Raw genomic sequence first — 25,182 nt, 5'->3', positions numbered from 1 at the left:
GTTTCATGAGAAAAGAGAGATGCTCAAAGTTATTTAAAAAATCTAGAAATATTTCTTAATTTCCAAGAATAAAACTGTTCAACTGCCTATAAAAACTGATTTCAGTGTTAGACTTAAAACTAGCATTGCAGAAATGACATGTTTCTCTAGGTTTGAGCCTGGGTTTCTTTTTTCTTTGTTTACTAAGCATCAACATTATTCCCAGGATATTGGCTCTAGACTTAAATATCTTTCATATCTTTCCTGTTGTTAATTTGTATGAGTTTATATTATTATTAGAAAATATTTCAAATGTTACCGTTAGCAACCTGATTATATGTTCTGGTCTTTTTAAACTATATACATGAAAAAATCATTGTTCAGCTATTCCTAAGTATATCTACTAATCTTTTTTTTTTTTTAATATATTTCCCTTTTAGAACTGCTTTTTATACATCCTAAAGATGTTGGACCATTGTGTTTTCATTTTCATTTGTCTCCATGTATTGTGATTTTTTTATTTTTTTGGTTTTTAATTAATTAAATTTTAACTAATAGTTTAATAGTTTAATTAGTTAAATTTTAATTTCAATATAGTTACCATGCTGTTAATATTAGTTTTGGGTATGTAATATCTACTAATTTTCTTTTTTGTACTTAATTTATTTTTTAATTCATCTACTAATTTTCTTAACAGAAAAATATTTTCACACGAAAGAATTTGCTGCAGTTTGAGATAATTTATGAAGTTGTTTAGAATTTTCAAAGAAAAAAACTGATAAAATTTTAGTCAGCTACTGGGGAGTTAATGCTTATTTAATGAATATTGATTGAGTGAATGAATGCCATTTTTTGTAAAGTTTTGGTTTTAATTACATTCTCAGAAATTTATTAGACTTTAAGAGTAATATTTCAAAATGTAAATTTGCCAGAACACTTTATGTAGCTTTTGAGTCAGGTTTGGTACAGTGTTTGTGTAATGTCATTTTAATTAAAAAGAGAAATTATGTCTAAAATATTGTAACATGGATGCAGATTTACTTGATAACTGTTTGTATTCCTGTAGGTAATTTCCCCATGATTAGTGATGATTTGGTCAATTCTTACCATCTTCTGCTGTGTGCTTTGGACTTGGTTTATGGAAATGCGCTTCAATGTTCCAACCGTAAAGAACTTGTAAACCCTAATTTTAAAGGTAAGTTTGTAAATCAAAGATTATTGGACAACTCACATTTCTACCTTATGTTTATTCTTGGGAGCTGTACACATGCCACAGGTTTCCTAGCATCAGAGAGCGTTAAGTGCTTTGAAAAGCTCCATCGTCATAATCCAGAATACTTGTAATTACTTAAACCCAGGAGTTGAGCTCTCTGTAAAAATATTTATGGAAAGTGCAATCGCAAATATTACAAAGTGTGAAGTCTTACATGACAACTGTAGAAGTTTCTGAAACAACAAGAAGGAATTTAAAAACCTATAGTAGCAAAGTCACATTAAACTGATGTTGTTTTCTGCATTGCCGAGCTTTGTGCCTGACACACAGTAGGAGCTCAAAATGGATTTATTGAAATAATCTTCATTCAGGTTTTTTCCTACAGAAGAGGAGTAGTTATGGTTGTAAATAAGTAAAATGAATTTTTAGCTCTTAAACTAAAAGATGGATAGAAATGATTATTTTGGCAATGCATTTAAGCAGGCTTTAAGGCCATGTTATTTCTATGAATGATACACAGTAAGAGACCAAATTATAACTCATAGACAATATTATATATATTAAACAGTATTTATAGAGGTAGTATATAAACTGTTGACATTTGAATAATACCGTGGTAGGATTCTGAGTGATTTTCAGTTTTGGGGTGGTTATCGTTAAAATTTTAGCTTGTCTGACTCTGAAGTTTTTTTTTTTAATGTTTATTTATTTTGAGAGAGAGCGTAAGCACACGTTTACACGTAAGCGGGGCGGGGGTGGGGAAGTGCAGAGAGAGAGGTAGAGAGAGAATCCCAAGCAGGCTCCTCACTGTCAGCACAGAACCTGACACTGGGCTTGATCCCACAAACCGTGAGATTGTGACTTGAGCCAAGATCAAGAGTCAGAAGCTCAACTGACTGAGCCACCCAGGTGCCCCTCAAGGTAGATTTTTAAAGTTACTGAGGTTACTTAGTTGTTCCTGCTTCAGTACATTTAATGTTCTTCGTATTCTCTCCTTTCCTTCCTAACTCCCTTTATATTTCTATGTAGTAGCTGCTTTTCATTTTTCTTCTCTTATTTATTTATCCATTTTGTTTGATTTTAGTTTATTTATTTACTTTTGAGGGAGAGACAGAGAGACAGAGAGAGAAAGAGAAAATCCCCAAGTGGGCTCCGTGCTGTCAGTGCAGAGCCTAGCATAGGACTCGAACCCACGAACTGTGAGGTCATGACCTGAAGCTGAAATCAAGAGTAGGACGCTTAACCAACTGAGCCATCCAGGTCCCCCTTATTTATTTATTCTTATACTGAGTCTTGGGTAAGAATACGCTGTAAATCAATATGTTACCTACATCCAGTATGATGAAATGAAAATATATAAACAGTATATACTTTGAATAGTAATTTTTTTCAAAGTTGTATTTTTTATTTGAATGTCAGACTTATTTGCAAAATTTTATTTTTTTATGTTCTTTAGATCTTATTGCAATATACTAAAATTGTTATCTCAGCTTTTTTTTCTTTATTTCCAGATAAATAATTAACTGAAATCTTTTGAGTAGTGATGTACTTTATCTGTATTTGCTGTATATTTATTTTTATTTAAGTATAATTAACATACAGTGTCATATTAGTTTCAAGTGTGCAACATAGTGAGTCAACAACTCTGTACATTACTCAGCGCTCACCACAGTAAGTGTAGTCACCATCTGTCGCCATGCAGTGTTCTGACAATATTATTAACTATATTCCTTATGTTGTACTTTTCATCTCCATGCCTTATGTATTTTATTTTATTTTAATTTATTTATTTATGTTAGCTACTTGGTCGATAAGTTTATTATTGTCTTTGTCTGAAAAATCTTCATAAAAATTGTGGTTTGATTTAGCTCTCAGTGGCCCACTCCTGAACTCTAAAGAAGCTTGCCTTCTTCTGAGCTGCCCAATCTTTCTTCTGGGCAAGAAACATTTTGGGATAGTTCCACCTCTTTTTAACTTCTTTCTTAGGCTTCTTCTTCTAGACTGGATTCTCTCCTAGAGCAGTGTGAGCTTTACACATCTCCTCTACCTGTCTGGAGTTATTTTGTTCTTTTTTTTTTTTTAATTTTTAAAAATTTTTATTTACTTTTGAGAGAGAAGGAGAGAGACAGAAGTGCAAACAGGGAAGGGGCAGAGAGAAAGGGAGACACAGAATCCGAAGCGGGCTCCAGGCTCCAAGCTGTCAGAGCAGAGCCTGACGTGGGGCTTGAACTCATGGGCTGCGAGATCATGACCTGAGCCGAAGTTGGACACTTAACCAGCTGAGCCACCCAGGTGCCCCCTGGAGATACTTTGTTCTCTATGTATTAAGAGAATTGTTTCTTGTAAGCGACATCTTCTTCCATTAGGTAACGCATACAATCTGCAACTTTTTGACCCATGATGTACTGCCCGTGTCCTTCTGCACTCAATTACTCGCTTTCCAGATCATAACCAGGGAATCATTTGGTACCATTAGGGACAGAGAAGGCACCATCTACAGCTCTCTTGAGGGCCCCCAAAACTTTATTTTGAGGAGTGGTTGCATCCAAATAGTAGGTGAAGGTACCAGGTTGACCCTCAGTGCTTTCCACAGTATTCATCCCGTCACCTCCACTTGGCCTTCTTAGATCTTGTCCAGGCCTGCTACAGTACACTGCAGCATAATTTGTCACGCCAGCCATCACACCTCTCTTTGGGAGTTCATAAGCACGCGCAGCACAAACCGTCGCATTTCCTTCTGTACGGGCATTAACAGTCTGACAGATGATCTCTCTGGTCTCTCTGTGGACTATCATCCTGTATTTAGATGTGTTCTACTTATTTTTATCCTGAATTACCAAGCGTTCCCAAGCATAGTAATTAGTTTTGCCCTCTTGTCTTCTTCTAAATTTCACTTGGTATCTCTTGATGCAAGCCTTATTCTTGACAACCTTAACAAACCCCATCCTGTAGAACAGAGACTGGCGTCCATGGCTCACCACAGACAAGCAGGCCCAGAAATACTCCATTGGGGGGGGGGGTGGTGGCAACTTACTATTTTATAACTGGAAGTTTGTACCTCTTAATCCCTTTTATCCATATTGCCCATTCTCCCATCCACCTCTCTCCTGGCAACCACCAGTTTGTTTTCCATACTTAAGAGTCTGTTTTTTTTTCATTTGCTTTTTAAATTTCACATGTAAGTGAAATCATATGGTATCTATCAACTGTTTGACTTACTTCACCTGGCATAATACCATCTAAGTCCATCCATGTTGTTGTAAATGGCAAGATTTAATTTTTTTTTTTTATGGCTGAATAGTATTCCTGTGTGTGTGTGTGTGTGTGTGTGTGAGAGAGAGAGAGAGAGAGAGAGAGAGAAAGGGAATATGAGAAAATGAGAGAGAGATCTATTCATATATTGATGGACACTTGGGTTGCTTCCATATCTTGGCTATCGTAAATAATGCTGCAGTGAACATGGTGGTGTGTAGGTGTTTCCAAATCAGTGTTTTCATTTTCTTTGGGTAAATACCCAGTGGAATTATGGGATCATATGGTATTTCTGTTGTAAATTTTTGGAGGAAATGCCACACTTTTCCAAAGTGGTTGCACCAATTTACCATCCCACCAATAGTGTATGAGGATTCCCTTTTCTCCACATCCTCCCTAATGCTTGTTATTTCTTGTCTTTTTGATTGATAATGGCCATTCTGACTGGTATGAGGTCATATCTCATGGTTTTGATTTGCATTTCCCTGGTGATTAGTGATGTTGAGCTTCTTTTCATGTGTCTGTTGGACATCTAGATGTCTTCTTTGGGAAATGTCTATTAAGGTCCTCTGCTCATGTTTTTATTGAACTGCTTGGATTTTTTTGGTGTTGTGTTGTATAAATTCTTTATATATTTTGAATATTAGCCCCTTATTGGATAAATCATTTGCATATATCTTCTCCCATTCATTAAGTTGCCTTTTTGTTTTGTTGATGGTTTCCTTTGCTGTGCAAAAGCTTTTTATTTTGGTATAATCCCAGTAGTTGATTTTGTTTTTGTCTCCCTTGCCTGAGGAGACATAGCCATAAATATGTTGCTATTGAATGATAGCAACATTCAATATTGAATGATATTGAAGAGGATGATATTGAAGAGATTACTGCCTATGTTTTCTTTTGTCTTTGCTATCTTAGAGGTATATTTAGAGTCAAATTATGCCCCTCTACACTCTTTCCTATGTGCTTATACACTAACTCATAGGCTGATTAGATTATTTGTATTTTGGTTTATTACAGTTTGATTTATTGAATGCTACCTGATCTCTCTGTTCTGTGATTCTGTTCATTATAGGCCTGTCAGAGGATTTTCATGCTAAGGATTCTAAACCTTCCTCGGACCCACCTTGTGTCATTGAGAAACTCTGTTCCTTACATGATGGCCTCGTTTTGGAAGCAAAGGGAATAAAGGAACATTTCTGGAAACCCTATATTAGGAAACTTTATGAAAAAAAGGTTTGTAAGTAGTAAAGAAGTAATGTGAAAATATTTTCTGTGGAAAGATTTATTTTAATATGATGACTTAAGGATCTTTTCTTTCATCATAGCTTCTTAAGGGAAAAGAAGAAAATCTTACAGGGTTTTTAGAACCTGGGAACTTTGCAGAGAGTTTGTGAGTATTTGTATTATCACCCATTTTAATATTTTGTAACTATGTACTTAGGAAACCTCAGAGTTTAGTGTCTTTATTGTTTGTACCCTGGAAACTTAGAATATATTTTGTGGGAGAACATCAGAAAGCAATCAAAAGTTGTGTCAACTGTTACTGTAAGCACACAGGTTAAAATTTATTGGAAATTGTATGGCTGTTCTTTAAAGTTTTAATAATTAAGCTTTTGGATCATAATTTTTGAGATAAAAGAAGTTCTTTGGCAACTGTATGGGTTCAAATGATGATGTAGAAGTAGCGAGGTCTTCAAAGGTGCCTAGAGCAACTGGGAAAGATAATTAAGCATCTCACCAGAAACTGCACCTCCCAGGTAGATCGGTACAGGGTTCCTCCCCTCCAATCCCCGCCAAAATACTGTCAGCAAGATACACTCGCTGTATGACGGGTGAGCCTAGTGTAGCAAGCTTGCATTTTATACAGCTCAGATGTACGTAACCGTGATCTGAAATTTAACTTTCACAAAATTATTAGAACTTGGAGTAAATAAAAAAATGACCTAATTAGGTGGCTGAAAATACTAACAGAAACGGCAGTCCTGTGAGTGTACATTTTGCCTGTCTTTTTTTTTTTTTTTTTCCTATAGTAAAGCCATCAATAAGGCCTATGAGGAGTATGTTTTATCTGTTGGGAATTTAGATGAAAGGATATTTCTTGGAGAGGATGCTGAAGAGGAAATTGGGACTCTGTCACGGTGTCTGAACACTGGTTCGGGAGCAGAGGCTGCTGACAGGGTGCAGATGAAAGCCATCCTCCAGCAGCATTTCGACAAGGTGAGCTGGCCAGTGCCAGGAAAGCAGACATGCCGGAGTCTCTGTGTTATTGTGGTGAGTGTGTGTGTGTGTGTGTGTGTGTGTGTGTGTGTGTGTTGTACTTCTTCCAGTACGAAAAGGGAAATTCTTGTCCTACTTAATTGAAAAAGTGGTCTCTGTTTACTGACTTAATTTTTGTTAACATCAACTTTCTGAGTTTTTGGTTGGATGTGAGAGAAAGAGCCTTTGATATAAATTTAAATGAATGTATCATGCTGATATAACTGTCAGTTTTTTTAAAAAAAATGGGCCAGTAATATACAGTCTTTACATATTGAACGTAGTAAGCATTTTAGAAAATGTCAGTTGACCTGAATGGTACCTTCATCTAGACACTAGAGAAACTGATCATCTGTAGTCTTTAGGAAAATTCTGTTAAATTGAATTTCAGGATCATGGTGTTATTTCATGCATACACTTAGGATGATGGAGACTAAGAGTTTCCCTTCTATTGTGTGATGTTCACAGAAAATACACAGCTTCTGACAAGTGCTTCCAAAGGCAGTGTGTATATTTCCAAGGGGGAACTCACCTGTAAGACCAGACTTAAGCCTGGTTTGCTTATTCATTCAGTAAATATTCTAAAGGTATTCCACACGCCAGATTGTGTCCTGCATACTGGTGATACAGCAGTGAACACAATAGCCATGAATACCTTGTTTTATATTTCAGTGTGGGGAGATGGACAATAGATAACCAAACAAGTGAATATATTGGACGTCGGATGATGGTGTATAAAGAGAAGTCAAATATGGTAGTAGTTCAGAGCGTGGGGGAGAAGGGAGAACGGGTGGGCCTTGGGCTGCTATAGAGAGGGCGGTGAGGAAAGACATCTCCGAGGGGGTAACATCAACAGAGACGGGAAGTGAGGAAGCAAATCATGTGACTAGCCGAGGAATGTGTTTGAAGCCCAGAGAATAGCATGTGCCAGGGCTTGTGGTAGGAGCTCGACTGGCTTTTTGGAGGAATGATGAGAGAGCACTGTGGTAGGAATTGCGTGAGAAAGTGGTTGAAGAGTGAGATGGGGTGGGGGCAGGGCAAACCTTGTAGGGCTTTGGAAGCTCTGGTAAGAATGTTTGCTTTTGCTCTGATAGGAAAGCCATTAGGAAGGTGTTATGGAAAACAGTGACTGAATTAGTCTGATCTGCATTTTTCAAGGTCTTGTAGGGGGTGTTTGGCAGGGGCCAGGGTAGAAGTAGGGAATTAAGAGGCTGTCGCACTGGTTCTGGTGATAGCTCATGGTGGTTTGGATCAGAGCAATGGTGGTACTGGGGCTGTGTTTTGGAGACAGGACCCACAGGATTTCCTGACGGCTTGGATCCAGGGTGTGAGAGAAAGATAATGGCGATGACTCCAGTTGCATAAGTGGTATAAAAGCTGAAGTCCTTCCAAAGGCCTCTGAGGTCTTTAGTGATGTAGCCCGCTGCCTCTCTGAATTCGTCTCCTACCACTCTCCTCCTCACCCATTGTGCTCGTCACATTAACCTCTGTTCTCCTTCAGGTATGCCGAGCATACCCCAACTCAAAGCCTTTGCTCTTGCTGTTTTCTTTGCCTAGAACATGTTTCTTCAGGATACTCATGTGGTTTATTTCCTCACTACATTCAGGTCTCTGATAGACTGACCACTGCATAGAATAATAACCACTGACATCCTCCCCAACCTTCAGCACTTCCTTCCCCTTTTACTCTGTGATTAGTGTTCCTCTTAGTATTTGTCACTGTCTTAAGGTAAGTGGGTGGGTAGAAAGAATTGTTTGTCTGGCAGTAAGTAGATAGATAAATACAAAGATGGGAAAAAAGAATCGTTTGTTATGGGTCTCCTGCATTAAAACATAAACTTCATGAGGGCTGTGACCACCAGTGCTGTGTTCAGTGCCTGGCACATAGTAGGCATTCCATGAACATTTATTATTGACATTTATTCAGGGAAAAAACTCAGAGATGGGGGTATGATGGTATGTTATTTGAGATATCTTTTTAGGCATCCTCGTAGACAAGTGGAGTCGGCAGTTTGGATGTACAAGATTGGTGTTCATAGCAGAAGTTAGGGCTGTGTGTGTCTACTCTGGAGACATCAGGATATAGATGGCCTTTAAAGCCATGAAGAGTGACTGTGTGAGTTGACAGAGAATGGAAGAGGTCTAAGGACAGAGCTCTGGGGCACTCCAAAGTTTAGAAGTGTTTACTTGGAGAAGGAAAGTTCTGCAGTTTCAAAAATAGCAATATTTATACCTGAGTCAAAGAAAGACTCCTCTTGATCAGAATGCCCGGGAAGCTTTAAGCCAAGAGCTAAACAGTGCTGCCGAGAAGCTGTATGCTGACCTTGAGAACTGTGGGCAGAAAGCTGTTTGTGGCAGTCATACTTCGTTCCCTGTGTGGAAGCATTGATGTCTGTGGGCAGTGGGAGATGCTGCTGTTGCTTTTGCTGTGCACGTGCAAGGTGTTTTTCCCTCCCAGCAAAGCACTGGTTTATATACAGGGAAGAAGCTGGCTGTAGGAAAAGCCGTGTAGAGCAGGGCTAGAGAAGGGAATAGCCTTCTGAATGTAGTTAATCCACCCAGATTGTCTCATTGACCTAAAAAAATTGTAGAATTAATTTCTTTGAAACCAAGTGGAAGTCTTGGCTCTCTCCTGTTTAAGTCACAGAAAACATAGATTTATATCTGTATGTGTAGAGTTATATCTGTATGGCAAATTCCTCTGCATATCTGTATCTCCTTAAACTTGAGTAGTCTGTTTTGCCAGGTGAAAATTTTGCTAGGTGTCTTTATAGTATCTCTAGAATTAATATACTTAGCTATGTGGGGAAACACAGTTTATCTTGAATATTAAAAAACACCCCTGGGGCACCTGGATGGCTTAGTTGGTTAAAGTGTCTGGCTCTTGGTTTCAGCTCTGGTCATGATCTCATGGTTCCTGAGTTTGAGCCCCGCATCGGGCTCTGTGCTGGCAGTGCAGAGCTTGCTTGAGATTCTCTGTCTCCCTCTCTCTCTGCCCCTCCTCTGCTTTCTCTCTCTCTCTCTCTCTCTCTCTCTCTCTCTCTCTCTCTCTGTCTCTCTCTCAAAATAAATAAATAAACATTAAAAAAATAATAAAATAAAAGACACTCTTAAGCTCTCTTAACCTTTCAGAGTTTATTAGAAGAAATAGAAAAGATGTTTTATTAGCGTATGTAGTCATGCTTAAATTCTCAGATATTAAGTCCTATCTTTTTCATATTTATATTCAGGAATGTTGACTTAAATTTATTTCCCTGAAGATCTGTAGACTTGAGTTGGGGGAAACCGATAGATTCTAGTAACTATAGGTAAAGGAGGGGCAAGAAGACTGAAGGCTATTCTGTGTCAGGCTGTTTTCGCATCAAGGAATGTTTGTTTTGTTCCATGTCTCTGAAGCAGATCTGATGATTTAGATGGGCTTTTGTTAAATCATGGAATTCATTTGGGCCAGGGTTAGTTCACAGCTTTCCTTTGTCAATCTTTGAGTAGTTACAAAAAAGTGGTGGGTGGCAGCTGTGAAATTCTGTTTCTCAGTGATGCTCTTTACTGTATATTCCTTGTTTGTGCCTTCAGGTTTAGGCCTAAAGTAGGGATGACAGGGAAGTACGGGAAGTATGCCTTGTCTTAGGGTTTAATTTTTGAGAGACAGACTTTCTAGTTGGCTAAAATACAAATTGTCCTTTCACACATCTTCACATGGAGGGTGGTGGCTCCTAGTGGTGTTATGTTCAGATTCCAAGAATGGAGATATTTGAATCATTAAAATTTATTGATGAAGTCTGATTGGTTTGAATTCTCATTTGTGAAGTAACTGAAAGTCATTCTAATCTAAAATAGTCTTCTCCCCCCCCCCCCCCCACCGCCCCCATTTAGTCTAAAGCACTTAGGATCTCCACACCACTGACTGGTGTGAGGTACGTTAAGGATAACAGCCCTTGTGTGACCCCAGTTTCTACAGCAACACACAGCTTGAGTCGTCTTCACACCATGCTCACAGGCCTCAAGAATGCACCAAGTGAGAAATTGGAACAGATTCTAAGGTGGGTTTGAGCCCTTCTTGCCTTCTAAGATTTGATTGTTGACCATTTTCTATTTTAATTTTTTTTTTTTTTACTTTTTAGCGGCTTAATTCACCCATTATTAATTTTATACCAGTTGCATGCTCAGACGTGTTATTAGTCTGTAGAGGACATTGGTCACCGTCTATGTTGGTGATCATTTTTCCTCAGTGTGTTCCTCAGTATCTCAGTGTGTTCCAGCTGTTATCACAGAATACCATAGACTGGTGGCTTATAAACAACAGTAATTAATTTTTTACAGTTCTAGAGGCTGGAAGTCCAAGATCAAGGTTCCAAGATTCAGTGTCTGGTGAGAACTGCTTCCTGGTTCATAGACAGCTGTCTTTTTGCTGTCCTCACAATGAGCGAGGAGGCAAGGAAGCTCTCTAGGGCCTCTTTTATAAGGGCACTAATCCCATTCATGAGGGCTCCACGTTCATGACCTGATCAGCTCCCACATGCCCCACAGCCAAACACCATCACATTGGGCATTAGGTTTCAACATAGGAATTTGGAGGCGGAGCACAAATATTCAGTCCGTAGCACTCAGATTTCTTCTGTGTAGTAGAGGAGACAGTAATTAACAACACTAGACACTGTAGAATAAGGCACCAAACTGTGACCTAATGTTCTACCTTAAGATTTCAGGAAGCAGGGCGGGGATCAATAAAAATAGCAGTTGTCAAAGGACTTCATGAAGAAGATTGGACCTGAGCAAATTTCTGAGGGGTAGGTCAGATTTTAAAAGATAAAACAGTTACATTCATAATCAGTGTCAAACCACCATAACTTTTGTAAGTTGTGTAAAATACCCTTAGTGTGAAAAGGAAGTTAACTGCTTTTAGTCCTTTGATCTGCTGGAGACTGGTAGAAATATCAGTGAGCCCTAGTGAAAAGCCTGATAGACTGAATTTTATTACCTGTGCACATTTTTTTGCAAGTTTATTTGAAAATACTACCTCCAAGGCCCCTCTGTCCTAAAAAGTATCGGATTTGATGACATAGATCCTATAGGAGCCTATTTTATTTCTGGTGGTATAGTATAAGGAGGCCCAGTATACACTAGTAATTTCCTACTCACAGCTAGACTTATTAAATACCAAGGTTGACTAATTTCCCTTCACATTTTCATGAAGTCTGCTTTATTCATAACTTGACTGTGATTAATACCCAACAGGCTGAGTCTATATGGCCTCTTCCACAGGTGGACCTTGTTGGCCTAGAATACAGAAGCATTTTATAAATACATTTTAGAAGACTGACTTTATAGCGTCCAGATCTCTTTCCAGGTGTAGGAGCTTCTTTAATCTTAGACACCATTAGTGGGGTTGAATATTTCCAGTAAACGCTAAGTAAAACCAAAGACTCCTATTTTCTGTAAAAACGTACCTGTGAGTGTGTTCATAAATAAAATTCTGTTTGTGTATGATGGTCAGTAGCTACCTCTAGCAGGATTATAACTGATTTTTATTTTCTTTAGAATTTTCTAAACTTGCTACAATTTTACAATGAATATTTATATTTGTGATCAAAATAAAAGCACAGTTGCTTCTACATAGCACCCACACCTGGAATTGTACCGGGCCACAGCCTCTGGCCTATGGACCCCCCGCAAAGTGAACGAACTTCAGGCCTTCATGAAAATGCGTAAGCAGGACCTGAGTGTTCTGCACACCAAGGAAATGCACTTCCTGAGAATGGGTGGTAAGCGTGGCGGGTTAAATACCACCTGCTACAGTGAAGAAAAAACGCTAGTAAGAAGGTGGAGGAAAACATAAGACAGATGAACCATCAAGCAAGGAAAGTGGCCTAGAAATTGACAGTGAAGGTGTGATTGAACCAGATAACAATGCCCCTCAAGAAATGGGAGATGAAAATATAGAGATGAGTGGGGAAATGGTGGATCCAGCAAATGATGAAATAGTGGCTGTCATCGGATGCCCTAAATGATGATGAGTTGCAAAAGGCCATTGATTTGTACCCAGATGCCATCAAGCTGAATCCTCGCTTGGCCATTCTGTGTGCCAGGAAAGCCAGTGTCTTCATTAAATTACAGATGCCAAACACTGCCATCCAAGACTGTGACAGAGCTATGGAAATAAATCCTGACTCAGCTCAGCATTACAAGTGGCATGGGAAAGCCCAGACTTCTGGGCCATTGAGAAGAAGCAGCACGTGACCTTGCCCTTGCTTGTAAACTGGACTATGATGAAGATGCTAGTGCGATGCTGAGAGAAGATCAGTGAGGGCCCAGAAAATTGCCAAACATCAGAGAAGGTATGAGTGAAAAAGTGGAGAGTGAAAACACGAAGAGCGAGAGATCAAAGAAAGAATAGAAAGTAGGGTTGAGAAGGCTTGGGAAGAACACGAGAGAACCTGGAGAGAGGAAGAAGCTAGATGACAGAAGCTCAAACTGGCTCTTTGCTAGGTGCTTTCCTGGGGGCAAGCCTGGAATGGCAGGAATGCCTGGGCTCAGTGAAGTTCATAGTGATCCAAAGGTTCTTACAGCCATGCAGGATCCAGAAGCTCCAGTGGCCTTCCAGGATATGGCCCAGAATCCAGCAAATGTGTCAGATATCAGAGCAACCCAAAGGTTATGAATCTCCTCGGTAAATTGTCAAATTTGGAGGTCAAGCATAATGCCTTTCTGACAAGTAAAACCCTTGCTGAAGGAAACGCAACTTAGATCACCTCAGGGGCGTCACAGTAGTACAGACCTGTGTACTGACCTCGTGGAGCTGGGGTGCTATGAAGATGGTCTCTACCCCTCTGCCCCACGTGCAACCAAAACATTTTATAGTGGTTTGCCACTGGGTATTCATTCAGGTGGGGTTTTCCTAGTAGCAATTACTAGGAATCCCTACTAGGAATTTTATGCCTTAAACATATTTAAAAACAAGTTTTAAAAGGATGTGTTAATTCCTAACAACAAAAAAAAAGAAACATAGTTGTTAACAACTGCTGATAATTTGTTTCTGCTTCTGCATTGAATATATATTGCCTTTCAAGTTAAAAAAAAAAATCAATGAAATACACCTCGCTTTGGAGGAAAAAATGAAAAGTGCCAGTAATGGTTTCTATGAGTCTGTAGTGTAGTTTATACACCCCTTCATTCTGTTTTCTTCCAGGAGTTCCTAATGGGACTTGTATTGCCCTCTGAGGAAACAATTGAAGGCAGTTTTGTTTGTTACCAGTGATTGCAGATTGTAGGGTAGATGGGGGCCAGTCAAGAATGCTAAATTTAACTGCATGCAGCTCCACACAAGATACATTTTTTTCATGCAAAACGGTAGGACCAGCACCTGTGATAAGGAAGTATGGCATCTCCTAGAATACTTTGGGAGGTGTAGTTTCTGTTCAAAGTATTTTATATTTATAGGTTAGTAAAACTACAGAATTATACACAGTTTATTTGTGACTCAGCAAGACCTTTAAGTTGGATACTTTTTTTTTTTTAATTAAAAAAAATTTTTTTTTTAAATTTTAGGACATGTTCCAGGGATCCAACACAGGCTATTGCCAACAGACTGAAAGAAATGTATGAAATATATTCGCAGCATTCCCAGCCAGATGAGGATTTCAGTAATTCAACTAAAGGTACAGCTTAATATTGTCTGTATTGTTCATTTTTGAAGTTTAACTACAGGGTCCTTTCTTGGTAACTAAATCAGAAAGATGAAGAAAAGATTTATGACTTTAGATTGAGGTCCGAGATATGGATATCCAATTTTTTTTTTTTTGTCAACCAAGTAGTTTCTGGGCCTTTCTCCATAAGAGAAATTTTAGACTGGTTGGACTTCTGGTACTTTGTTTGCAAAATCTTTAGTTTCACTTGTAGACTAGATACTATTAAATATAGAAGTATAGTGATTCTTTAAAATACTAAGAATAAGTTCAGAAGATATAACTGTTTCATCCTCAGACCTGTTCTAGAACTTGTTTGATGTTATGAATTAGAACCAAGTATGAGTAGAGTAGCAAACCAATTGTATACCTCCTAGCATACAGCTGTTCAATTCAAACTTACAAAAAAAAATATGACTCTTAATGGAATGCTATTACAGTTTTCTCAGTGCAAATTTCATTTCATAATTTTAGAAAATTTTGAGCGTTAGTTTGGTTACCATGAAGAAAATTAAGAAATCTTAGGAATGATGGGAACAGCAGGTCTAAGAAGTGCATGTATATGAAGTAATTGGTTGGTTTTTATATTTTATTTCGTGGGCAGGGGATGGGATAAACTCTCACTGTCTACAGTAATTTCTTAGCATGTGACTGTTTCTTTTATTATTTATGCAGAAATTGCCAGCAAACATTTTCGTTTTGCAGAAATGCTCTACTATAAAGTATTAGAATCAGTTATTGAGCAGGAACAGAAAAGACTGGGAGACATGGATTTATCTGTGAGTAAATGACCAGTGTATTGATCAGCACAATAAAATTTAATTCCCGTTTGGCCCTACCCATACAGAACCCAAACTAAACAAAACAAAGACAAAACCATGGCTCTGAGGGAGTGATTGGCACCTAAGGAAACTTGTGTTCTGAGTCTCCTTACCCCACTTAGTGTTTCTCAGTGCAGCAGGCCATGTGCTATAACTCATGGTTTCTATGGACCTTAAGACTGTAGTCAAGGATTAAAACATTCAGGAGCTTCTGGGTGGCTCAGTCAGTTAAGCGTCCGACTACTGATTTTGGCTTAGCTCATGATCTCACAGTTCGTGGGTTTGAACCCTGTGTTAACCTCTGGGCTGACAGTGGGGAGCCTGCTTGGGATTCATTCTCTCTCTCTCTCTCTCTCTCTCTCTCTCTCTCTCTCTCTGCCCCTATTCCCCAATAAATAAATAAACATTTTAAAAAAAGGATTGAAACATTCAGACTTAACCTGAATTGAGTTTTTAGAATACATGAACTTATTAACCTGTATACTCTCCTGACAAGCCTTGTGTAGCAAGAATAAGTTGAGTGTTGACTCGATAGGACTTTAGCATCAACATTCAACAGTGCTCTTTGATGAAGGTGATTACTTTTTGTAGATTTTACTAGCCAAATATAAATTGATTTTGAAATAAGTGGTATTTACTTAAATGACATCAATAAAAATTTTTAAAAACTTTTTTTTTTCATAAAGTATTTATTTATTTTGAGAGAGAGAGGGCAGAAGGGGCAGAGAGAGAGGAAGAGAGAGAATCCCAGGCATTCTCAGTGCAGAGCCTGAGGCAGGGCTCCATCTCACGAACCTTGAGATCATGACCTGAACCAACATCAAGAGTCGGACACTCAACTGACTGAGCCACCCAGGCGCCCTAAAAACTATTTTTTAAAGTAACATTTTAGGAAAATTTTTAAATTGATAATTGTTCTAATTTCTTGTAACTATTTACATTTCTTTTTTATATGTAAAATTATGACTGTTGGAATTTAAAAGTTGTTAATGACAGATTTTTAAACTTTGAAATATACAGAAGGGTGTATAAAACATAGCTGCAGTTTAGGGGGTGATAATAATTATTGGATACATGTATACTCACTTAAGAAACTTATTAAAACAACTTTTTTATTGTAAAATATACATAACATTTAACATTTTAAGCATTTTTAAATGTATAATTCAACAGCATTAAGTACATTCATGGTGTTATGCAACCCTTACCACTAGCCATCTTTAAAACTTTTTCATTATTCCAAACTGGAAGTCTGTACCCATTAAACAGTGACTCCCCATTCACTTCTCTCTCCAGCTCCTGGTAATCTCTACTTTGTCTCCACGAATTTATCTATTCTAGGTATAATCATACAATATTTATTCTTTTGTGTCTCATTTATTTTACTTGGCATCATGTTTTCAAGGTTCATCCATGTTTTAATATGTGTCAGAACTTTATTCCTTTTTAAGACTAAATAATATTCAGAATATTATCCATAATATTCAGTAGTATTGTCTGCCTTTTGTCAAGTTGTAGGAGTTCTTTATATAGTCTGGATATTAGTCCCTTATCAGGTACACGATTTGCAAATATTTTCTCCCGTTCTGTGGGTTGTGTTTTTACTTCATTGATGGTGTCCTTTGATACAAAAAAGGTTTTAATATTTTTAAAAATGTTTATTTTTGAGAGAGCGAGTCAGTGTGCACAAGCAGGGGAGTGGTAGAGAGAGAGAGGGAGACACAGAATCTGAAGCAGGTTCCAGGCTCCATGCTGTTAGCACAGAGCCCAACATGGGGCTCGAACTCATGAACCATGAGATCATGATCTGAGCTGAGGTTGGATGCTCAACCAATTGAGCCACACAGTCACCCCCAAAAGATTTTAATTTTGATGAAGGCCAGTTTATCTGTTTTTTTCTCCTGTTACCTATGTTTTTGGTGTCTAAATAACTTTAATTCAAAAATAGTAAATGTTTATGTATAGAGTTGGAAAATTAATAAGCAAAAACAAAAAGGAAAATATGATTATGTGTCCTGAGATAAACGTGTTGACTTTTGGTCCATGACGATCTAGCCAGTCACCTGCCTTCCTTCCAGCTGTCCTTTTATGACAGTGGCCTCTAACTATAAATACTGTTTTGTAACATCTTTCCATATTATTATTCCTCTAAGCAGCAGGGTGTATGTATATTTTTATTAGGGATGTAGTTTTTTATTACCTATATTTTACAATATGTAAGATTTTTAAAAGTTCATACACATTCTTTTAATACTTGTTTTTGCTAAAACATGGTCTTATTTATAAAGTTAAGAAAAGTTTTATAAGGAAGTTAAGCACATACGTCTCACTAACTCAAAAAATGACATGCTTTGGTATTTTTATTTAACTTGACTGGGGAAGAAATGTCTTGTTAGAGTAGGCTTATGTTTCTAAATGTTAATAACTTTGTTTTGTAGGGCATTCTGGAACAAGATGCATTCCATAGATCGCTTTTGGCCTGCTGCCTTGAGGTCGTCACTTTTTCTTATAAGCCTCCTGGGAATTTTCCATTTATTACTGAAATATTTGATGTGCCACTTTATCATTTTTATAAGGTATTTAAAAAAATCTGACACTTATGAGGAAATTATAGATGAGATGAACTTCGTGTTGTTCAGCAGCTAATTCATTTTGCTACCTACATACATTTCTTCTCTTTTTTTTTTTTTTTTTTTTCAATTTTTTGAGAGGGAGTTTGAGCAGGGGAGAGCGGTAGAGGGAGAGAGAGGGACAGAGAGAGAGAGAGAGGGAGAATCTTAAGTAGGTTCCATGCTCAGCATGGAGCCTGACCCAGGGGTCAATCCCACAATCCTGGGACCATGACCTGAGCTAAAGTCAAGAGCGCAGCGCTCAACTGACTGAGCCATCCAGGCACTCCTTTCTCTTCTCTTTTTAATTACATATTTAGTAAGTTCTGCTCTATTTGGAGAGAAGAAATAGAACAGTCTTAACAGCTATTTAAATTCTTTTAAGATGATATGAAGACTTGTTTTTGGGCAAAACCTTCATTTGATTCTTCCTTTTATCTGATAAAAGCTTTTAGAACGCTTTCATTTTATTAGCTAAGTAGCCTTCCAAAAAAGTGGCAAACATATCAGTAGCTAATCTTATATAGCAATCTTTTTTATTTTATGGAAATAACAATGAAAGTGTCCTTCAGAAGAAAATAAAAATTATCTTTCACATGTTATACAGAGGTGCAGAGTGATAGCATTGATTTGGTAATTGTTTCTGTCTTGATATTGATTCAGTATATGAATTTATCTTAATTCTTTCTAATGTAGTAGTCAAAATCAGCTTTTATAATGGTATGGATTGAATGTTTAGAGTTTTTATTTGGTTATTTTTTTAAGTAATCTCTACCACTCAACGTGGGGCTCGAACTCATAACCCTGAGATCAAGAGTCAGATGGTCTACGACTGAGCCAGCCAGACAGCCCTAGAGTTTTTAAACATGAAGTTTTGAGAGTAGTATTTTTCAACTTCAATAAATAGGCATCTTTTTTCTTAGAAAATTGTTTAAAATATACTGTTATACCAAAGATTTTATATAATTCCCTCATGCATTTTATATAATAATTATTTATAAAGACAGTGAAAGGAAGACCAGCTATTTCAAAATAGTACTATTCTTTAGGCTTTGAATTTTGATGAATTAATGTATCTATAAACATGTATAAAGCAGCATCTGAATAAATGTGTCCATTTTACTTCACACTTAAACAAGTTTGTGGTGAAAAAAATTATTAAACCAGAACATTTTTTGTTATTTCAGGTGATAGAAGTATTCATTAGAGCGGAAGATGGTCTTTGTAGAGAGGTGGTAAAACACCTTAATCAGATTGAAGAACAGATCTTGGATCATTTGGCATGGAAACCAGAGTCTCCACTCTGGGACAGAATTCGAGACAATGAAAACAGGGTTCCGACTTGCGAAGAGGTTTGTGAAAATACCTTCGCCTCTTTCTAGAAGAAAAGTATATCAGTATCTAGTCTATTTATATTCCTGTTTCACCGAGAGCAATTAAACTTAATGTCTTTCTTATTTATGGGAAGTGGGAGGGTGGCATTTAGGTTTGATATGGTATAGTCACCCCTGTATCTAAGAAGAAACCCCTAAAGCTATGACTCAGAAATAATTTGTGATTGTGCCAAGGTTTCAGTGACAGAGTAAGAATGCAGTATTCTCTCTTAATTTTCTGTACATTAGAGTGATTGATATTCTAATTCTCTAAATTGGTAATGAAGATGGATTCGTATTTAGTATTGTTATTAGTTTTGAATTTTTTAAGCCTGCCAGAATTTTTGTCCACTTCAGTATGAAAATGAAAAAGACAACTGATTTTATTTAGGTTGAATAACTGATGAGCCAAGTTTTCTTTTGCCTCAGATTGTTACTGTATTCTAATTAAAATGCTTTTTGAATAATGATATTCTGTGCATATAATTCTTTATAGGTTATGCCACCTCAGAACCTGGAAAGAGCAGATGATATTTGTATCACTGGCTCTCCTTTGACTCCCAGAAGGGTGAGTGAAGTTCGTGCTGATACTGGAGGACTTGGAAGAAGTAAGTTTAAAATACTAGGGGGGAGGGGTGCCTGGGTGGCTCAGTTGGTCGGCTCAGGTCATGATCTCACAGCTCTGTGAGTTCGAGCCCCACATTGGACTCTGTGCTGACGACTCGGAGCCTGGAGCCTGCTTCAGATTCTGTGTGTCTCCCTTTCTCTCTGCCCCTAACCCACTTGGCATTCTGTCTCTGTCTCTCTCAAAAATAAATGCTAAAAAAAAATTTAAAAATAAAAATACTAGGGGGGAGCATTTGGGAGCCTCATATCTGGGAATTGAAATTCTGTAAAACTATACAAGTGAAGTTAATAGGGTTTATATAGAAGATAATATTCTGTGCATTATAGTACCACATGGATCACTTAAAAGTTAATGCTCTTGAAGAATATTTAGGAACACAGTAAGATGCATGAAATAACGAATGGCTTTACAAAGAGAATACAGTATATTAATGTGATTACTGTATTTTAAGTGTGTGTTTATATAAGCATACAAAAGGGCTGAAACAGAAAAACCAAACTATTAAGAATGATTATTATTGGATGATAGAATTCCAGGGGCTTTCTGTAAATTTTTTAAGATGAATATGTATTATTTTCAAAATCAGAAGAAACAGCAAAGCCTCTTAAAGATAGAGCTGTATGGTGCAATTAGGTGTAGGCAAGCCAGTGAGTTAAAAGTACTGAATGGCCCGAGTGTGTTCAGCTTTGACTCTTGTCAGTTGAGCTGTGCTACACTGGGTAATACGACAGCAGTGCTGGCCCAAGAAGTACAGAAAAGAGAAGTTTTGCTATTCATAAGGTTGTATTTAGGCAGCTTTTTTGGTTTTTAAGTAACTTCTTTGCCCATTGTGAGGCTTGAACTCACAACCCCAAGATCAAGATTGCACGCTCTACTAACCAAGCCACTCAGGCTGCCCCACCAGGAAGTCCTTTGTAACTTCTTCCAGGTGCAAGCTTTAAGCTTATGTTCAGAGAGTTCTAAATCCTTGGATGCCATTAGAAGGATATTATTGTTTCTAGGTCAACCTTTTAATATAATTGATAAGAAGAAAGATCAGTTTTAAAATTAGACATCATTGGGTGCCTGGGTGGCTCAGTCAGTTAAGCGTCTGACTTTGGCTCAGGTCATGATCTCATGGTTCATGAGTTCAGGCCCCAATAGAGCTCGGCACGGACAGTGAGGAGCCTGCTTGGGATTCTCTCTCTCCCTCTCTCTCTGCCCCTCCCACATTTGCTCACATGTTCGCTCGCGCTCTCTCTCTCTCTCTCTCTCAAGATAAATAAACTTTAACAGAAAAATAATAAAGAATAAAATCAGGAATCACTTTATATCAGTACATACTCAATAAATAAGGATGATCTCTATGAAAGTTTCCTCATTTTTTGGAAGAGGAATCATAATGGCTTAACTGTTTTTCTGCTTCCCTGATCTATGGGCTAGGACTTGCCTTTAAACTTCATTTTCTTTATACTTACCACTTCTCCATTTTCGTGACGTTTCTTAATACTTTACAAGATAATGATCATAATGCATTCCTTCCAACTGCACTTTGTTCCAAATACAAATCTGGTAAGTTTGTTCGCTTCTGTGCCATTAGAAATTGAAATGGCAAGCTATGGTCTGTCAGGACCGCTCCTGTCACTCCCCTTATGGCACTCCCTACAATATATTTTTAAATTTAAAAACCCACTGATGTGCAGATTTTATAGCCAGACATGGAAGAGGGTGGGATCGCTGCATAAACATTAAGCCACTAGTGTGAATATTTAACAACAGACTGAGCCATAATAGTTCAAGTTTGTTTCTATTTGGGATGATGAAGCTTCAGAAAGAGACAGTGGTGATGGTTGCACAACATTGTGAATGTAATTAATGCCACTGAATTGTATACTTAAAATGGTTAAAATGGCAAATTATACATTATATATATTTCTGTTAAAAATGAATTAACATAATATACCAAAAACCATTGAACTGTACAGTTTAAGTGATGAAAATGTATGTGAATTACATCTCATTCAAGTTTTAAAAATAAACTAAGCTTGAGTCCAACTCACATATATCTGTTCTTGCTGAAGAACATTATTGAGTCCTCGTAATTTTCTTTATGTGGAAAAACACAAAGATGAAAATTTATAAAACTGGGGGAAATGCTCCCAGATGATACCACAGTAATATCAAGTCCATCATGTCCCCTTATCGAGTAGTGGCTTCACAGTGAAATCACATTGCACTCGAGTGGCAGGTAAACATTGAATATAGTCAAAAGTATCCTAGGAAAATAGAGTAATTCTTTAAACTGCCCCTAAATCATCAAGGCCCTGTAGCAGTGGAGGGCAAAGTTTGGTTCGATGCAGCAGAAGGTGGAATGTAGGAGGGAGCACTGGGGAACAAATAGAGAAGAATTCCTGTGTTTAAATTTTGTTCTTAATAGTGTTCGGTTGAACTTTCCTTAGTTGAACAGAGCTATGATATGACCCCTGTGATGTTTGTTTATGAAGTATTTCAAGCACTGATTAGTTTTGAACATAACAGCTTGGATGTATGTCAGATCTCAGTTTCCTTGAGTTAAACTGTTTGATTTTTTTTTTTTTTCTGACCCCAGGCATGACATCTCCAGCCACATTATATGACAGATATAGCTCCCCGACAGCCAGCTCCACCAGAAGGCGGTTATTTGTCGAGAATGATAGCCCCTCTGATGGAGGGACACCTGGGCGCATTCCCCCACAGCCCCTAGTCAATGCTGTCCCTGTGCAGAATGTATCGGGGGAGGCTGTTTCTGTCACTCCAGTTCCTGGGCAGACTTTGGTCACCATGGCAACAGCCACTGTCACAGCCAACAATGGACAAACAGTGACCATTCCTGTACAAGGTGAGGAAGGCAGAGTTGGATGTTGAGTTCTTTGTCGGTGGCCTTTATTGGAAAGTTACCTGAGACTTGGCTGGAATGACCATATGAGATAAGAGTGGAGAGAGGAAGGAGGTTGGGAGGGGAGAAATTGGAAACCCGTGCTTGGAGAACCTTTCATCATCATCATTTTCTTCCTAACAAATTATAGGTATTGCGAATGAAAATGGAGGGATAACATTCTTCCCAGTCCAGGTCAATGTTGGAGGGCAGGCCCAAGCTGTGACTGGCTCCATCCAGCCCCTTAGTGCTCAGGCCCTGACTGGAAGTTTGAGCTCTCCACAGGTGACAGGAACAACTTTGCAAGTCCCTGGTCAGGTGGCCATTCAGCAGATCTCCCCAGGTGGACACCAGCAGAAACAAGGCCCACCTTTAACTGGCAACAGTATTAGGCCCAGGAAGACCAGCTCTTTATCGCTTTTCTTTAGAAAGGTAATTTTTCATGTACCCTTCCCAGGGCAGAGCTTGGTAAATAGAAGTGTTAGGTAAACAAAGTTTGAAATGTTTTTGTTTATCTACCAGGTGTACCACTTGGCAGGTGTCCGCCTTCGGGATCTTTGTGCTAAACTGGATATTTCAGATGAACTGAGGAAAAAAATCTGGACCTGTTTTGAGTTCTCCATAATTCAGTGTCCTGAGCTTATGATGGACAGACATCTGGACCAGTTGTTAATGTGTGCTATTTATGTGATGGCAAAGGTGAGTACCATTTGGAGCATAAGAGGGAAAAGTAAAGAAGCTACTTCCTTACTCTCAGAACACTTTTAACAGTTTTATTGGGATAGAATTCACCTACCATATATTCGCTCATTTAAAATGTACAGCTCAGTGGTTTTTAGTATATTTACAGAAATGCGCAACCATCCCTACAAAATATTCTATTGTATGAATATATGATATTTTGTTTATCCATCAATGGCCACCTGGGTGTTTGCACTTTTTGGCTATTTGAATAATGCTGCTGTGAACATTTGTGTACAAGTTTTTGCATGGACACGTTTTTCATTTCTCTTTGGTATATACCTAAGAGTGGATTGCTGGGTACATACTGTGTTTAACCATTTGAGGAACTGCCAGACTGTTTTTCCAGAGTCACTGCACCATTTTATATTTCCACCTGCAGTATGCGAACGTCCTGATTTCTCTACATTTTTGTCAACACTTTTTGTTATCAGACTTTGTTTTTTAAAATAACTTATTGAGGTGAAATTCACATAATGTAAATTAGCCATTTTTAAATGAACAGTTCAGTAGCATTTAGTACTTTCCCAGTATTGTACACTCAGCCTTTATCTTGTTCCAAAACATTTCTATCCCTGCAGAATAAAACTGCTTTTTATATTAAGTAGGTTCTCTCTATTCCCCATCCCCCTAGCTCCTGGCACCCACCATTCTACTTTCTGTCTGTGACTATTGTACAATATTTGTCTTTTTGTGACTTCATCTGTGTCATCGCATGAGTTGTAACTTCCTTCCTTTTTAAGGCTGCACAATATCCCGTCATATGGACATACCACATTTTGTATATCCACTCATCCATTGATGGCCCCTTGGGTAGCTTCCACTTTTTAGCTGTCACTCCTGTGGACATGAGGGTATGAATATCTCTTCGAGTTTTTGGTTTCATTCTTGTGTGTATATGCCCAAGAGGGGAATTGCTGGGTCATATGGTAATTTTGTGTTTAATTTTTTGAGAAACTTGCCATATTTTACACAACAGCTGTATAATTTTACATTCCCACCAGCAGTGCAGGAGAATTCTAGTTTGTTTACATCCTTACCAACTATTTTCTATTTTTTATTATAGTCATCCCAGTGAGTATTGATTGATATATTATAGTGGTTTTGATATGCATTTCCCTAATGACTGATGATGTTGAGTGTCTTTTATTGTGCTTTATTGATCGTTATTTGAGTTTTTAATTCTGGCCATCCCAGTCAGTCATTCGCTTACTGGTCATTTGTGTATCTTCTTTGGTGAAATACCAGTTTAAATCCTTTGCCTATCTTTGAATTGGGTTGTTTGCTTTTTTGTGGTTGAGCTGTAGGAGTTCTTTATATATTCTGAATGCAAATGTCTTGTCAGATATTTGCAAATATTTTCACTCATCTATGTGTTTTTTTTTTTTTCACTTACTTGATAGTGTTATTCATTCATTTATTTATTTTTTTAACGTTTTATTTATTTTTGAGACAGAGAGAGACAGAGCATGAACAGGGGAGGGTCAGAGAGAGGGAGACACAGAATCTGAAACAGGCTCCAGGCTCTGAGCGGTCAGCACAGAGCCCGTCGCGGGGCTCGAACTCACGGACCGCGAGGTCATGACCTGAGCCGAAGTCGACCGCTCAACTGACTGAGCCACCCAGGCGCCCCTTGATAGTGTTATTTAAAGCATAATAGTTTTTAATTTTGATGAAGTCAGTTTATCTATTTTTTCTTTGTTGCTTATACTTTTGGTGTCCTACGAATACATTG

The 25,182-nt window shown here is 38.0% G+C and overlaps 1 protein-coding gene and 2 pseudogenes across 6 annotated transcripts in view; 2 read left to right on the top strand and 1 right to left on the bottom strand.

Annotated features, from left to right (window-relative positions):
* The window catches only part of RBL2 (RB transcriptional corepressor like 2), a 55,480-nt gene that overhangs the window by 11,239 nt on the left and 19,059 nt on the right, over positions 1-25,182 (top strand). For all 6 annotated transcript variants that reach the window (XM_027044500.2, XM_053211128.1, XM_053211129.1 and 3 more), the window contains 13 exons: positions 1,046-1,174; positions 5,517-5,677; positions 5,770-5,834; positions 6,475-6,661; positions 10,574-10,740; positions 14,246-14,355; positions 15,058-15,161; positions 17,642-17,779; positions 19,000-19,164; positions 19,682-19,793; positions 22,401-22,670; positions 22,858-23,138; positions 23,229-23,405. In XM_027044500.2, the coding sequence (XP_026900301.1) occupies positions 1,046-1,174; positions 5,517-5,677; positions 5,770-5,834; positions 6,475-6,661; positions 10,574-10,740; positions 14,246-14,355; positions 15,058-15,161; positions 17,642-17,779; positions 19,000-19,164; positions 19,682-19,793; positions 22,401-22,670; positions 22,858-23,138; positions 23,229-23,405 (2,066 nt within the window). The remainder of the gene's footprint in view (positions 1-1,045; positions 1,175-5,516; positions 5,678-5,769; positions 5,835-6,474; positions 6,662-10,573; positions 10,741-14,245; positions 14,356-15,057; positions 15,162-17,641; positions 17,780-18,999; positions 19,165-19,681; positions 19,794-22,400; positions 22,671-22,857; positions 23,139-23,228; positions 23,406-25,182) is intronic.
* LOC106984726 (60S ribosomal protein L5-like) lies at positions 2,997-4,155 on the bottom strand (annotated as a pseudogene).
* On the top strand, positions 11,120-14,239 carry LOC106984719 (hsc70-interacting protein-like; annotated as a pseudogene).

The sequence above is a fragment of the Acinonyx jubatus genome, chromosome E2, assembly GCF_027475565.1.
Source record: "Acinonyx jubatus isolate Ajub_Pintada_27869175 chromosome E2, VMU_Ajub_asm_v1.0, whole genome shotgun sequence".
Classification (NCBI taxonomy): domain Eukaryota; kingdom Metazoa; phylum Chordata; class Mammalia; order Carnivora; family Felidae; genus Acinonyx; species Acinonyx jubatus.
The sequence above is the reverse complement of the archived record's forward strand: the minus strand, read 5'-3'. Positions and strand labels throughout refer to the sequence as shown.